Source organism: Phascolarctos cinereus, unplaced genomic scaffold, assembly GCF_003287225.1.
Source record: "Phascolarctos cinereus isolate Bilbo 61053 unplaced genomic scaffold, phaCin_HiC Scaffold_4;HRSCAF=312, whole genome shotgun sequence".
NCBI classification, from domain to species: domain Eukaryota; kingdom Metazoa; phylum Chordata; class Mammalia; order Diprotodontia; family Phascolarctidae; genus Phascolarctos; species Phascolarctos cinereus.
The window spans coordinates 210953598-210971079 of NW_027555847.1; the positions used below are offsets into that span (position 1 = coordinate 210953598).

The 17482-nt window shown below is 38.3% G+C and overlaps 1 protein-coding gene across 2 annotated transcripts in view; it reads left to right on the forward strand.

Moving 5' to 3' along the window:
• The window catches only part of EEF2K (eukaryotic elongation factor 2 kinase), an 87808-nt gene extending 74257 nt beyond the window's left edge, over nucleotides 1-13551 (forward strand). For both annotated transcript variants that reach the window (XM_020965328.2, XM_020965327.2), the window contains 2 exons: nucleotides 6160-6338; nucleotides 11196-13551. In XM_020965328.2, the coding sequence (XP_020820987.1) occupies nucleotides 6160-6338; nucleotides 11196-11305 (289 nt within the window). In that variant the 3' untranslated portion in view covers nucleotides 11306-13551. The remainder of the gene's footprint in view (nucleotides 1-6159; nucleotides 6339-11195) is intronic.
• Nucleotides 13552-17482: the final 3931 nt, after the last annotated feature.

Sequence of the window (17482 nt, forward strand, 5' to 3'; positions counted from 1 at the left end):
TATGTGTATATACACATAAATTACAAATGTGTATGTATTATAGCTATACATTCTCACACACTCACACACACACACACACACACACACACACACACACCCCAGGGCATACCGAAGCCAGCTCGTACTCACAAAGGCCAATGATTAAATATTCAGTATAAGAATTTATATACCTTGGAAATCAGTAATAACTACAAATCAGGGCTTGATGTATTGTGTTGTCGATTGTATAGACTTGAGAAAGTGATCAAATAAATGTTACTAGTGCAGATTAAACTTAAAAGTGTATCATGACTATATTACTTCCCTCTCTCCTCCCTTCTTCATCCTGTTGTTAAACATTTACTGGAAGACTTACCCCCCCAATCTACCTTACCCCCATCTGTAACCAAGGAACAAAACAAAAAGACACCAAGGGAATGAAGCCATAGCCTTGGCCTCTTTCTCCTTGCTTTACTCTGTACTGAGCTAAAGTGGGCAGGAAAGTTATAGTATAGCTCCATTTAAATGCCTTGGTGGGGTGGATGTGTTGTGGGATGAGAAACTTGTTTTCACTAAAAGACCTTAGAACTCAGATCAATACATTGACTTAACTCCAGATAAATGGTAGTGAAACATGATGTAATTTAACAAAAAAAATGTAAGGAGGAGAGGCAGTTGGTGTTAAGTGACTTGCCCAGGGTCACACAGCTAGTAAGTGTCCGAGGCCAGATTTGAACTCAGGTCCCCCTGATTGCAGGAGCAGTGCTCTATCTACTGTACCACCTAGCTGTCCCCATAATGTAATTTAAATAGAAAGAATCAACTGTATTCCCAGTAAAATGTGTTTAATTGCCACTAAAATCCTTATAAGTCATGTTGAGTGCTAGTTAACATGATGTATGGGCAGAATAACGTGTACAGTTAACAGGGTCATGAATGGCCTCATTTATTTTGGTGGCGCAATGGATAGAGCACCAGCCCTGAAGTCAGGACGACCTGAGTTCAAATGTGGCCTCAGACCAAACACTTGACACTTACTAGCTGTGTGACCCTGGGCAAATCACTTAACCCCAATTGCCTAAAATAAATAAATAAACAAATAAAAAGATTTTCAAGCATGAGTCTCTAAGATCAGGTAAAAAAAAAAGCAGTGAAAAGTCCAGAGTATCCTTGACCCCAAATTATGAGGCACAGTGAGGACTTAAAGGCAGAACATTCCTGATGGGGGAGATGGGTAGATTTGCATTTGTTAAAACATTTTTTACAAGTACCTGTTGTTTTCACATAACTTTCGTTTCTATATGTGCCCCTCTCCTATCAAGCCATCCCTTGTTACAAAGAATAAAAAGGAGATAAAAAAAATTCAGCAAAACCAATTAATCCATCAGTGTTCTTAACAGTATTTGCAGTATTCTGTACCTGTGTCCCCCACTTCTTCAAAGAAGAAAGTGAGGTACATTTTCTCAGCTCTTCTATATTATTTCCTTTTTTTGTTGTTATTCTTTCCATTTACATTGTTGCAGTCATGTATCTTGTTTTACTGATTTCATTTATTCTCTTTGTATCAGTTCATAGATGTCTTGGAAGATTGGTCTTCATTTATTCACTTATTAATGGTAGGAGATGGCTGAGTTTTGGAGGTGCAGTGTTATGATAGGGTCAGTTGGTCAGCTGGCATTTACTGAGCATCTACTATATGTCAGGCACTGTTCTAAGCGTTGGGAATACCGAAAAGGGGGGGGGGGTCCCTCTTCTCAGGGACCATGGAGGAGACCATGCAAACAACTGTACACAAACAAAATATGTTCAGGATAAAATGGAGAGTAGAAATTAAAATTAAGGAGAATTGGGAATGGCTTCTTGTAGGAGGTAGGAATTTAGCTGAAACTTGGAGAAACACAGGAGACAAAGATAAGGAGAGAGAGCATTCCTTCTAGGCTGGGGAACAAACAGCTAGTCAAAACACTTGGGCATAGAAGATGGAATGATATGCTAGCATACAAAGAGAACCTTAAGAGTATTAGAGCCAAAAAGACTCTAGTCCACACTTCTCCATTCTGAGATGAAACAATAGCAAGGTAAAAATTACTTTCCCAAGGTGACATGAACTCCAGTTATAGGCCCCTTTGCTCTGGTTTCTCACACTTGAGGGACTAGGTGAAGAGTAGTTTATAAAGTAGTTGTTAAAGCTGTAGGTTTGGGTTTTGGGTTTTGTTGTGTTTTTAATGGTGAGGCAGACATTCACTGGGAGTGAAGCCAAGAGGACAACTGTTTCACCCCTCTGTGGGAGTGCAAGGCATTCTGGAAAGCCAGAGAAGCCTTTCTGTCTGCTTAACACCTGGCTTTCCTCTTATCTCTTCCTAGAATGATCTTGGCTAAATTCTTTTTGGGGCTAAAATTTCTTACACTTGGTATCAGCCCTAAGGAGGAAATCGTTAATCCACTCAAGTAAAAGAGGTAGTCAACTCTTTCCAATGCTAATTAGGATAAGGAATTAGATTAGGAGCATTTGTTTCCCTTATAAGGAAAGGAATAGAGGAAATGAGCTTTTGATACTGCAGTTTAATTGATCAACCTTCTTTCCCCAAAAGGCCCCATTAGAGGATCGTCAGGTCTAGAGGTGACAGTGAAGGTAGTCTCTTCTACCAGCAAACCTAGGCTAAACCGTTTCTTCCACCCACTATGAGAGACAATCAATCATTCAGGCTTTGTGCTGGGTGCCAGGGATACAAAACGAAAAAAAAGACACAGTGTCTACCCCCAAGGAACTTATGTTCTATGGGGAGAATATATAATTATGTACATAATAAGTACAAAGTAATTGGTGAGGGAAGGCACTAGCAGGTGGGGATCAGGAAAGGCAAACTCTAAAACTGTAGTGTCAAATTCAAATAGAAAAGGATCCCTCAGGGTGGCATATTGACCTAGAAAACCACAAATTAACATTAGCTATATTGTATTGCATTTTTATTTATTTTGTTAAATATTTCTCAATTACATTTTAATTTGGTTCAGGCTACATTCAATTTGACACCTCTGCTCTAGAAGGAGTGAATTTCAGTCCTAGGAGTTGGCCTAGAGAAGGCACAGGAGTCGGGGAGAGGAGGAGGGACAGAGAGGAATTTGGCTAGATGGTAATGTACTGGCAGGGGAGTAATGTGCAGTAAGGCTGGCAAGTCCCTTCAGTTAATAGCATCTTAATTGGTCCCTTCAGGGAACCTTTCAGCTCTTGTCCTAGAGTCAATAGGTAGGCAGTGCATGGAATTTATTGCAGAGGGAAGTGACATGGTCGGATCTGCACTTATACACAGGTCCTCAGCTTCAGCATTGAGTAAGTCCTATTGTGTATTGAATGTGGTGCCGCATAAGGATGGATTGGAGTGTGGAGAGATTTTAGTCAAAGAGACCAATTAAGATGCTATTATTGCAGTAGTCCTAGTGAGAGATCTCTACTAAGGTGGTGTCTGTGGGAGTAGTCGGAAGGTGTAGGATGGGAGAGATATTATAGGGACAGAAAAGGGAAGATTTGGCCACTGATTAGATATATGGGACCTGGGATCCATCTGCATAATAATGAGAGTCACATCCATGGGCGCTGATGGTTAACCAAGAGAGCTCAAGACAGAGCCTTGGGATCTGTTCACAGTTGTGTGTTTAGTAGTTTTTCAGCCATGTGCCCATTTGGGGTTTTCTTGGCAGAGATACTGGACTGGTTTGCCATTTCCTTCTCCAGCTCATTTTACGGATGAGGAAACTGAGGCAAACAGGGTTAAATATAGCTAGTAAGTGTCTGAGGCTGGATTTGAACTCAGAAGGCTGAATCTTCCTGATTCCAGGCCTGGAACTCTATCTACTTCATCACTTCACTGCCTCGCTGTCCACGATTAGGAGGCATAATATGGATGCTGATCCAGCATAGGAGACTGAGAATGATCAGTCAAACCAGTTGGAGGAGAGTCAAGAGAAAGTGATGTCATGAAAATCCAGAGTAAAAGAGCATCCAGGAGGAAAGTAGGTTTGGTAACTTTGGAGACACAGTTTTGGTGAGTGATGAGTTTGAAAGCTAGATTGTTGAGTAGAGTGGAGAAAAGAGTGCAGACTGGGAAATACTCCAGTTAAGTGACCAAGTTTCCTATCTAAGTCTCTAGCAGGAAGGAGTGTGACTGCCCCTTGCTGTCTCTAAAATCCAGCAGCAAGAGTCCCAAGGAGTCAGGACAAATGGAGTACCAGAGGAGCCAGGGGAGTCTTACCTGCCATTAAAGTAGCAGCTGTTCTTTGCACAAGTTGGAGGGACCCTCCTGTCCTCACCTGTTTGAGAAGTATGGAGTGAGGAAAAGGGTATAGCTCCTTGAGAGCAGGGACTGTCTTTTGCCTCTTTTTATATCCCCAGCACTTAGTACACTGCCTGACACATAATAGACCTTTAATAAATGTTTATTGACTGACTGACTGGTAACACTGTACATGTTATAGGAGAAACATAGTATAGATGAACTTTTATGGAGTGATCCGTGGGTGCCCATCACTGCCCCTCGCTACTGGTGGTGGCAAGCCAGGTAAAATAAATCACATGCAAAATCATCTGCTATCTAGGTCATTTGGAGGTAAAAGGAATCCTCTCTATAACATACCTCACAAATAGTCATCCAGTCTCTGCCTGAAGACCTCCCTCCAAGAAAGACAAAGTCTCTACCTCCCGAGGCAGCCTATGCCATTTTTGAATAGGTCAAATAGTTAGAAAGTTTTTCTTGACACCGGCTCAAATGCCACCTATTCTCTGAGGCCAGTCAAGATGAGTCTAATCCTTTCTCCACGGGCCATCCCTGCCAGTACTGGTCAAGACAGCTTCATGTCGGGGCAGCTAGGTGGCACAGTGAATAGAGCTCTGGCCTTGGAGTCAGGAGGACTTGAGTTCAAATCTACCCTCAGACACTTAGCACTTACTAGCTGTGTGATCCTGGGCAAGTCACATAACCCCAATCACCTCACCAAAAAAAAAAAGCGCACGCGCACACACACACACACACACACACACACACAAAGACAGCTTCATGTCCTCCCTTGAATCTTTCCTTCTCCATATTAAACATTCCTCATTCCTTCAGCTGATTCTTAGATCATATTCTCAAGCCCATGACGTTATCCTGGTTGACCACTTCTGGTCACTCTCCAGTTTATCAATGTCTTTCTTAAACCTTTGTGCCCAGAAGGGAGCACAATACTCCAGATGAGATTGGACAGAGACGGAATACAAGGGCACTACCACATCCCTAATCCTGGAGGCTGCAATCTCTCTTAACACAGCCTGAATTTGCATTAGATCTTTTGGCTACTATATCACGCTGCTGACTCATATTAAGCTTGCAGTCCACCGAGACTTTTTTCAGATCTTTTTTAGAACAACTGTCTCTCTCCAGCTCCCTGTCTTGTACTTCTAAAGTTGATTTTGTCAACCCAAGCGCAGTATATTACAGTTCTCTGTTTTGAATTTCATCTTCTTAGGTTCAGCCCATTGCTCTAGCCCAGAGGTTCTAAAAGCGAGGTACAAAGACGCCTGGAGGTCCCCAAGACCCTAGGCCCACAAGGTCAAAACTATTTTCATAATAATACTAAGGTTATTTGCCTATTAAGATACTCCTTCCTTTTCCAGTCACATATCTTTGTGAGTCCAGATTTTTTTCAAATACTTCAACCAAAATAACATAGTCATAACAGTTGAATGCAGCAGAAATGAGAATCCATTTGTCTTCTATTAAGCCAGACATTAGAGATTTGCAACAAGAAAAAATGTAAAAATTGCTACTCTTCTCACTTAATTTATTTGTTTTAGAAAATGGGAATTTTCTCATAAAATTTCATTTATGACAATATATAATGGATTTGTTATATTTAAATAAATTTAATAAATATTTTGATTTTTATCTGTTTTTATTTCTAATATAGTGAATGTTGATAGATATAACCCATAAAAACAAAAGCACTTTGGAAGAGTCCTCAAAAATTTAAGACCGTAAACAAGTCCTGAAACAAAAAAGTTTGAGAACAGTTGATCGAGTACCATTGTGATCCCCTTGGAGCCTGCTCCCATCATGAATCCACCTGTATCTTCTCTATTTTATATAGTTCCCCCTTCTGTTGCTTTGATAAACATGCCTTTTTTGTTTCTACCCTATTTCCCAGAGCACAGAACTGGAAGGAGGCCCTACACTGGTATGATACTGCATTAAATACAACAGATTATGATGAAGGAGGTGAATATGACGGGATACAGGATGAACCCCGGCACACACTCCTGGCAAGAGAGGCTGAAATGCTGTTTACAGGTGGCTTCCAGCTAGAGAAGGACCCAAAAAGATCAGGTAGAATGGCTATTTCCCTTGCTGGGTGGAATGGGCAGAGGGGAAGCTTTGGCCTTATTGGTAGTCAATTCATCAAGTCTTTCTTGAGACTCTACTCGGCGCCTAGCACCATGTTAATTTTTTTTTTTTAAGTAGAGGACAGCAATTTATCTTCTTCACACAAAAGAAATGTTTAACATAGGAGACCCACAAACACATTATCAAAGAAAAACAAACAGCAGTAATTTATGACTACAGTTACACTCTCCCAGGACATCAAAACATGAAGCAGTTCAGTGAACTGTTAAATTAGCATTTCAAATTTCCATTTGGTTTTGTACTGTCCAAACAATTTCCTCTAGGTTGTCTTATCTGAATAACCAGGCCAGAGCCTGGGCTCATCCTCTAGCTGGTGGTCATCTTCAAGGGTAGAGGTATATCACATTCATGCTGGCAGTCAGCTTTGACTGAGGGATCCAGAAGCTTTATACCTCTTGAATTCATAAAGTTTCCTCCAAGGCTAGATGTGTCTAGTTGAAGATTGCTATTTGGTCACCTAAGTTCTGGGATGGAATACAAAACAAAAGAAGCCAGAAGCCCATATCTGGGCTCAGGCTTTTTTAAGGAGAGAGAGAAAGAGACAGAGATACAGAGAGAGATCTTTATTTTTCAGTTCAATGCCACACTCCCTCCATCATAACCTCTGTAGATCTCAGTTTTCTAACCTATAAAATAATACATTTGGCCAGTATAGCTCTAAGGTCAATACATATGGTAGTACAGTTTATAAAGTAAACAGGAATGAAGAACACCATCTTAATCTTTTGGTAGCTTTAAACTAAGTATAAGATAAAGTCCCTGCTTTCAGGGAGTTTATAATTCTGTTGAGAAGACTTAACAACAAAAAAAAAACAAGAATCCAAGAGAGAAATTATTGTTGAAGCCATAAAGGGGGGAAAATCCGTTTTGGCTGAAGTAGTCTTAAGAAACTTCATAAAAGAGGAAGGTGGACCTTGAATGATGGATAGGATTTTCAGAACCTCTTGCATAGTTTTGCAGCCTTTTCTTATTACTCCAGAACTTAAAACACCACCATCAGGGAAAACCAAGAGCTAAAATAATATGCAATGGAATGAGAGAAGCATTCCCATAAAAACAGGCCCAAAAACAAGGGTGTTCACTAAATTAAGAGTCCTCACTTTCATCATTAATAAATGACATAGTATGAGAAATGCTGTCTGTGTGATCATAGCCAAGAAACTCAACCTCTCAGTGCTGCAGGCAGTTTTCTAAGACTGTCTGATGAAGAGAAGGTGCCAGCCTGTAGAAGAATTTCCTTTATCCAGGTGTTCCTATATTGAGAGGGAACTAGGTGGTGTAGTGGATAAAATTCTGGGGCTAGAGTCAGAAAGACCTCAGTTCAAATCCAGCTTTAGACACCTCCTAGCTATGTGACCCTTGACTTAACCTCTGATTGCCTCAGTTTCCTTATCTGTAAAATAGAGATAATAATGGTACCTACCTCCCAGGGTTGTGATGAGGCTCAAATAAGGTAATATTTGTAAGATATTTGGCACATAGTAAGTGCTATGTAAGTATTAGCTGCTACCATTATTGTTATCAGTCCAAATCACAAATCCATTCTCTATTTCTAGGGAAAATTCTAGTAATAAGACAAGTAAAAGAAATCAGGAGCATTAACATGGGAATGAAGAGGTCAAAATATCTTTTTTTTTTGGTAGATAATTTGATAGAATAGTTAGAAAACCCAATGCCCTCAACAAGAAAGACCAGACAAAATAAATGAGTTTAGGTTGCAGATTATAAACACAGTGTTTGAACTATCTGGCAATCTTTTTTTCACTTTGAAAAATGTTATTTTATTTGTATACTTTAAAAGTTGTACATTGAAATTTATAATACAGTTCTGTAAAAGCTACTTATCACTGGAAGAACTGCCAGGGAAAAGGGAGGGTCTTACCCTTTTTTGGTTAGTCATTAGGAAAAGTTAGAGGAATAAATTAAAACACAGTGAATGTTTTTTTAAATTTAAGGAACTTTTTCTATGTATAAATTTTATAAATACAAAAACAAATTCACAAATTTCTTCAGATACTAAATAAATATCTACTTACTAAACTCCAACTGAATATCTCCAGCTAGCACTGGTACAGCACTTTAATTGATATGCAAAACATTGCACTTATTCATGTATAGTGTTCAAAGGATGTCCTCATAAAACAGTTCTTATCGTTTATATTTTATAGTTTCTAAAACTGTGCTAAAGTAGATTTCATTTATATTGATAAAACCCCCACCATGTCACAGAGTCTAGAAAAAAGTAAAAGATGAAAAACAAGTCAAAGGTGTAGAAAAAAAAAATTATTTCTGGTAATCTTCTTACCCAGCTTTTTCATTCCAGGAAGCTGTGGTCTCATTCCTTCATTTAGTAAATACTTATTTGCATTCTCATGTACTGCCAATAAAGACCAAGAAAATGTTATAAAAACAAGAAACCCCATTCACACATTAAAAAAAATTAAATATTTGAGAATTTACATACTTGGCTCTTAATACAGTTTTCCTAAAGGAAACTCTAAACCAGTATCTTCAGAAATGAAGGAAAATCTAAATAATTTAAGGGACATTAAGCGCTCATGGGTGAGTCTAATCAGCAAATGACAATCCTCTCCAAATAAATGAACAGATTTAACGTAATATCCATCAATTGGTGAGGTTTTTAAAGAAATTTCTATGGGAAAGCAAACTGGCCAGAATATTGAGCAGAGAAAACATGCTTGCTGTCTCAGTCTCTAAAACTTAGTAATAAAGTGGTTATCATCCAAACTGTCTAGGATTGGGCAAAAACCAGAAAAATAAGACTAACAAAATAGAATAGTGATACCAGAAATAGAAGCAATTCTATATTAAGTATTTGTAGTCTACAAACCTATGGAAAATAAAAACTAAGGAAAGGATTCTTTGATAAATATTGTTGAAATATATATTCCATTTATATTTATACATACACATACATATATGTGTGCATATACAGTGTATATACATACACACACATAGCACTTACTATGTGCAAAATATTTTACAAATAACATGAACTAGGAATGACATGTAAAAGGAATTTTAAATGTGGAAAAACATAAATATCAAATGAAGAAAGCAGAGCTGTGTCCCCTTGGCTACAGCTCTACAAAAGGAAAACCAATTCTACAAATTCAGAGGTCAATGAAAAGACAGTGGGACAAGTCCAGAGGACTAATGATGAAGCAGCCATCTCCTTTCTGACAAATTCGATAGAATCACGAAGAAGGAGATGTACATTTTCTAACAGCTAATATGTAGTTTTGAGTAACTATGCTTTTTTAAAAAATTGTTTTCAATTTTAATTCAATTTTATTTTATTTCCAGTTCCAAATTCTGTCCCTTTGGTCTCCCCCTATTCATTGAGAAAGCAGAAAAAACAAAACTCGATAGTCATACAAAGTAAATTCCTGCAATAGCCATGTCCAAAATATATGCTTCAGTCTGTACTCTGAATCCATCATCCCCATTTTGAATTGGGTAATATATTTTTTCATGGGTCCCCTGAAACTCTGATTGGTTCCATTATGTTCCTAAATCTTTTAAGTTGTTTGTCCTTACAGGATTGTTGTTACCATATAAATTGTTCTCCTGGTTCTGCTCACTTCACTTTTCATCAATTCATACGAATCTTCCTAGGCTTTTCTGAAACTATCCCCTTCATTATTTCTTATAGCACAGTAGTTCAGCCATTCTCCAACTGATGAGCACCCTCCCAGTTTCCAATTCTTTGCCACCGTGGAAAGAGCTGCTATAAATATTTTTGTTTTTCTGGATCCTTTTCCTCTTTCTTGATTTCCTTGTGGTATAGACCCAGTGATGATATCACTGGATCAAAGGGTAAGCACAGTTTAATTATTAACATTTTGGGCATAGTTCCAAGTTGCTTTCAGAAATAGCTAGACCATTTAACAGCTCCATTAATGTGCCTATTTTCCCAGTCCTCCAGCATTTATCATTTTCCTTTTTTGTCAGCTTTGCCAGTCTGATGAGTGTGAGATGGTACCTCAGAGTTGTTTTAACTTGCTTTTCTCTAATTATTAGTAATTTAGAGCATTTTTTCATGTGACTATTTATAGTTTGTATTTCTTACCCAAAAACTGCCTATTTATATCCTTAGACTGCTTATCAATTGGTGAATGGTTCTTTTCTTATGAATTTGAATCAGCTTCCTATATATCTTAGAAATGAATTCTTCATCAGAGAAACTTGCTGCAAAGATTTTCCCCCCAATTTACTATGTCATCTATAGAATTAAGTCATCAAGCACATCCTAGAAGTTAGAACTTTACTTCTACAATGTGCTCGAGCCATTCTTACATAGAATAGAAATCAGGAGGGAGTAGTTGTGTGACTTAATGGAGCTTTTCAAGAAAAAGGGAAGCATTTATTAAACGCCAAGCACTATGCTAAGCACTTCACAAATATTATTTGATCCTCACAAAAGCTGTATGAGTTAGGTGCTATTATCGTCCCCATTGTACTGATGAGGAAATGAGGCCAATAGAAGTTATATGACTTGACCAGGTTCAAGTGTCTGAGGACGCATTTGAACTCAGGTCCTCCTGACTCCAGGGCTGATGCTTTATCTACTACGCCACCTAGCTGCCCCAAGAGAAATCTTTTCCTGCTAAGTCTGACCTAAATCTTTTCCACAGCAAGTTTGGCCCTTGGCAAATTGAATCTGGTTTTCTTTGCCCAGAGTTGTCTTTGTAACCACATCTGTCTGTTATTCAGGGGATAAATTTCATTCCTTTCTTGTGTTGCTTTCTCTTTCAGGGGACCTCTACACTGCAGCTGCAGAGGCTGCCATGGAAGCCATGAAGGGCCGGCTAGCCAACAAGTACTATGAGAAGGCTGAAGAAGCATGGGCATTGATGGAGGAATAGCCCACTGAAGCTTTCACCACTGTCCTTGTACATATTGGGGAGGGGGATTTTTTTTTTAAAGCTGGAAAGGGGAAAAAGACTTTCTTCATTTGTCCCTAAAAATGCATTTTTAACATGTTGTGAAACTGACTTTTGTCTTTCACATTTGGACTTTTAGATTTCCCTTTGCTACAAGCAAAGAAAAGCATATATACTTGCCTATGAAGGCAGTGTATTTGTTGGGGTGAGGGAGGGAAGGGATAAAAGGGAAGTAGAACTTAGACTACTTTTTGAGGTTATATTACCAATGAACATAACCTTTTTTAAAATATATTTTTTAACTGTTAGAATTGAGTGAGCTGCTTCCTTTCCAAGGGAAGAAGCTATATATGTTGAGCTGTATTCACTTCTTTCTGTCTTCTGTGAACAATGTTAATATTTCGGTCACCAAAACAAACTTGGCCAAACGGAGGAAGCCTTAGGTTTCATGACTCCAAAGACTGTTTCATTTTTTGGGAGTAGGAGGAATCTTCAGGTTTGCTTTTCATGGAATGCAAACTGATTGGGGAAACTATTAAGTTTGGAAATGGTTTGGAATAAAATAAGAGTCTCTTCCTATGGATTTTTTCCTCCAGATTTCCATGGGTGCCCAAGTTAGGAGGGAATATAGTTCACCTAAGCTCTTTCCACCATGGGGAGCTTTCTGCTGATTTCTCTCTATTCATTCAGCTCAGATGCCTTTATTTTTTAATGTTTTGACTATTACTATTACACAGCAAAAAAAAATATATATATATATATACTATTTTGAATTATATTTCCTTCAGCAAGCTTTTAAATAAGGTTTGATAAACGTTGTATGCAACATATTTCTACCTCCAAGTCTCTAGTGGGGAGCAGGATAGTTATAAAGCAAATATTTGAGAGTGATATTGTTGCATGTTTGAGCTTTTTTGAATTTTTCATCCTAGTGGAAATTTATTCAGCATCTTAATGTAAAAACAAACACATCACACCATGAAAGACTTTGTATGGTATACCATTCAACATCCACCAGATTTTCTTCATAATTACTTTTTGTCTAACTCTCCACTGAGGGGACAGGTAGGTACACAGTGGATAGATCTCTGGCCTTGGAGTCAGGAGGACTTAAGTTCAAATCTGGCCTGAGGTACTTGACACTTACTATCTGTGTGACCCTGGGCAAGGCACTTAACCCCGATTGCCTAACCAAAAAAATAAATAAATAGATAGATAAAATCTCCACTAATACGAATGTAATTTTCAGCTCCCTAGTTCCATTGATAGTCCATTGAGAACTGTGTTGCAAGTAAGGGAAAGACTCATTCATTCATACTCAGCTAGTTCAGTTTGTTCACACCATGGTTGGACTGAAATTTATCTTTGCTTATCCAGTCTTCTCTTCAGAGACTGCAAATTAATAGTACAAATAAAATTTCAGGGCAAATGTTTTAAAAGCATGGATAAGAACAAACATCATTTATTCTGAAGCACTTTAGTAGCATCCATCTCCATGGAAATAAGTGATATGCTAATTACAAAGCATTTTTATGTGTTCGTTGAAGAATGTCGTCTGAGGAATACTACTGGAAAGCACTTTTGTTGGTCTGGTTTGAGTTGCTGTATGTCCTTGAAAGTAATAAAAATTCATTTCTTAAAAAAAAAAAAGTATGTAATTCAAAATTTTTGCTAATTAAGCCTACCACCAGATTATTGAAGTTTTACTTAATGGATGGGTAACAAATGTGTTATCTGGCCACTAGCATGATGTGACAGTTCTTTCCCTTCTCTTTCTGAAACAAAATTGTAAAATTAACTTAGAGGCAATCTGGTATAGGGGAAAAGTGTTAGAATTCATGTTAGGTTTAAATTCTTTACCACTAAGTAGTTGTGACCATGAACAAATCACTTAACTTATGAGGTAGCTAGATGGCGCTATAGATAGAGTGATGCCTGGAGTCCAGGATACCCAAGTTCAAGTGTGGCCTCAAACTGTGTGACCTTGGGTAAGTCACTTTCCCTTGTCTGCCTCAGCTTTCTCATCTCTAAAATAGGGATCATAATAGCACCTACCTCCCAGGTTGTTGTGAGGACCAAATGAGATAATTGTAAAGCACTTGTCCTATATAAATGTTAGTTATTATTACTCTCTCTAAACCTCCATTTCCTATCTGTAAATTAAGGCTAATAATACATGTAGTACAGGTAAAACAGGGTTCTTGTAAGTATTAAATGAGATTAAAGCACTACATGAGTCCGTTATTATTATTTAGGGTTAAGGACTGAATATTTATATCTTTCATATGTATCATCCAGCTTTATGCAAAGTAGGTGACCAGTAAATTCCAGGTGAAGGAAGAAAACCAAGGACCTCCTTTTCATCCTCCTTTTCAGATCAAGTTTAAGTCAGGTTTCCTCTCTTGCTCTCCCAGTCACAGTGGTACCTTAGTCAGGATCAAGGGGTAACATTAAGTAGCCTTACATTTCCTTGATGTCTTAGACACTTGAGGAGTTTAAGCAGTAGTTTCATTCAAAGCCCTTTTTTGCATGTTCTTTCAAAGTCTTTCTGTGTTCAAAAGCTGCCTTTCTAAAGAGGTAGAAGAATTCACTCCACTTTAAAAATTCCAATCTTCTAAAGTCAAGTGGCCTGCATTTTCAACCAGATGGTTGCTTGCAGCCTGTCTATTATAGGAAAAACAAACTAGAAAATGCCACCTCTCACAAAGACCCTGGACCTAGAGAATTGAAGGGAAATTTTACAGGTCACCTAATATCAACCTCCTTATTTTACAAATGAGGGAACTGAGGTCCAGAGGTTCTAATGCTAGTTCATGGGAAAAGAGGCATGTAATTTGTTTCTGCTGGGGTGAGTTGTTCAGAAGACTAGGAGGTGATTTGAGCCCATGAAATAAATTGAGTCTGGTTACCATTCAATGGGGGCAGCTAGGTGGCAAGGTAGATAGAGTGCCTGACCTGGAGTCAGGAAGACTCGTCTTCCTGAATTCAAATTTGGCCTCAGACATTTACTAGCCCCGTGACTCTGGGCAAGTCACTTAAGCCTGCTTGTCTCTGTTTCCTTGTCTGTAAAATGAGCTGAAAAAGGAAATGGCAAACCAGTCTAGTATCTTTGCCAAGAAAACCCCAAATGGGGTCATGAAGTGTTTTCTGAAGCCAGCAAGTTGCTCCATTTTATCATGATTCTTTTCTGGTCCTTTAGAGGGTCAGAATTTAATGAACCAAGTAAATAAAAAGCAGTGATTTTTTTTATGGAACTTACCCATTTTATTCAATTTGGAAAGCTTCCTTTTATATCTGAAATTTGATCCAGAACATTTCTTCCTCCTCTTAGCATAAGAGACTTGTCTGGCATATTAGTCTTCAAAACCCTCAGTGACTCCTTAGCACCTATAGGAGATAATACAAACCACTTAAGTCCCTCAGTGATCTGGCCTCCAACCTACTTCCCAGCCTCATTTGACCTTATTCCTCCACAATAATGGTTCTCAAAGTATAGTCTAGAGGTCCCTGAGATCCTTTCAGAGGGTCAAAACTGTTTTCACAATAATACTAAGATGTTATAATTTCTAATACCGTAAATATCTTTGGCTATAACCAACATAGACAAAAGCTAAGTGTAAAGAGATTGCATAGGTGAGAGGTATGCAGAAATTTGCAAATGGCACATAATCAAGCAGTTATGCTGGGGGTTTTTTCCTCTTTGTCTTTAAAAAATGTTATTTGTTATATAGAATGGTTCTCAGGGAAGGAGAAGAATACTAGGGAAAACAATGAGACAAAAACAAAACAAAAGCCAACCCAACATCAATGAAAACTTATTTTGAAAAAGAAAAAAATGTAGGGTGGAGCTGAGAGCAAAAAAGTTTGAGAGCCACTGCCTTATGTGAACACCATATTCAGCCAAACTGGACTACTGGTTTGGTTACACCCCCTACATTTTTCCTGCATTCTCCCATGTCGGTGCATCAGTGCCTTCCTGGGACCCTATGTGGCTCTAGGCAAATCATTAAGCTCTGTACCTCTGTTTCCTCATCTGTAAAATGAAGAAGTTGGGCTCAATGGCCTTTAAAGTTCCTCTCAGCTCTTAATCTATGGTCCTATTAATGTACACTCTTCACATCTCTCTCTACTTGTTCAACAAAAATAATTCAAGAAATATGAAGTACCTACTGAAACCTACTGAAACCTTTAAAGGAAGTCTCAAGGTACAACTCAGGGCATGACCTCCTCCATACAGACTTCTCTGCTCCACCTAGCTAAAGTGATCTTTCCTCAAATTGTTTTACAATACTCTGAATTTCCCTTTTGGTCTTATTGCCTTCCAACTTTTACCATATTTCTAGCCATCCTCCTCTCTACTCTCAGGTCCTCCAGCATAGTTCAGGCCCTCATAACCTTTTGCCTGGACATTAACTTCTTCATTAGTCTCCCAGCTTCTAGGGTCTTCCCCTTTCCAATCCATCCTCCACTTAGCTGCCAGATCAATAGTCCTAAAGCACAGGTTTGACTAGTCTTCTGCTAGTGAAGCTTCAGTGGATTCCTATTGCACTTAGGATAAAATAAAAACTCCTTGATTTGGCATTTTTGTTGTTCAATGATTTCAGTCATGTCTGACATTTTGTGACCCCTTTTGGAGGTCTTAGTAGAGATGCTGGAATGGTTTGCCATTTCCTTCTCTAAATGAGGAACTAAAGTAACTGGATTTAAGTGACTTGCCCAAGGCCACACAGCTAGTAAATATCTGAGGCCAGATTTGAACTCAGGAACTCTCAGGCTTGCACTCTATGCACTTCACCATCTGGCTGCCCTAGTTTGGCTTTTAAAGCCCTTCATATCTGGCTCTGACCTATTTTTCCAGACTAATTTCACATTACCTCATGGAACACAGTCTGTTTCAGCTGGACTGGCCCACTTGTTGATCCCTGTTCAAGATATCCTATATTTCTTCCCCCTTGCCTTTGGCACAAGCTGTCTCATATGCATAGGATGCTCTTCCTCCTCACCTGTGCTTCATAGCATTCTCATAGAATCAAATCACAGTTCAGGTGGCACTCCCTACAAAAGACCATCACTGATCCCATTACCTCACCCTCCAAAAAAATTTTTGAATTTATTTTGTATGTGTCTTATATTTACTTGTTATGTCCTTGTAAACTCCTTGAGAGCAAAAACTTTTATTTTTATCTTTGTAAGCCCAGAATATAGCACAATACCTGGTACCTAGTAGGTATTCAATAGATGCTTATTGAATTGGATGTGTGTGCATGTGTTGGAGTTAGTTCTTGACAGCTTTCCTCAGCTGATTGTTAAATTTTCAGTGTGAGTAGTATTTGCAACTCAGAAATTGGCAATCTGCACAAATCTGGGCTTGATCTATTGTTTTGTTGATTGTCTAGGCTTAAGAAAGTATTAATAATGCATATTAAACCTAAAAGTGTATGTGTGAACATACATTTCCCCCACCCATGTGCACCCCAGCCTAGTTGTTAAACATTTACTGGCACACCCCAGTATTGCTCTATAAACATTTCTTCAGCTCCACAGGAGTGCCTTGGAAGGCTCAAGGGATGAAGTCATCACCAGAGACTGTATGCTAATAATGAAAATAACAATAATTAGCACTTAGATATTGCTTTAAAATTTTCAAAATGCTTTACATCTTTGAGTTTCACCACACCCCAGCTCCTATTAGACTTCAAGTTCTAATAAGGACAATTCAAGTCAATAAATATCTATTAGGCAAGTATTATTTCTTTCTATTCCTAGGGCCCTTCACATAGTAGGTATTTAAATATTTGTTGAAATGAATTTGTTAGTACAGACAGGTAGTTCTCACAGTGAGGATAAACATGTTTAGAATCTCTCAACCTTACAAGTGTTATCATTCATTAATCCAGCATGGAAAATCTGACTGGTAGCTCAGGAGTCCTTATCCTGGGATCTCTGGACATTTTAAAAATACTTTGAAAACTTTACTGAAAAAAAAATTTTTGGTTTCTTTTGTAATCCAATGTGTTTTATGCATTTAAAAACATTATTCTGAGAATGGATCCACAGGTTCCATCAGACTGCAAAGGGGTCCATGATACACACACAAAAAAATATTAAGAACCCCTGCTTTATCTTTGTGTGTTGGCAAAGAATTGGAAATTGAAGAGA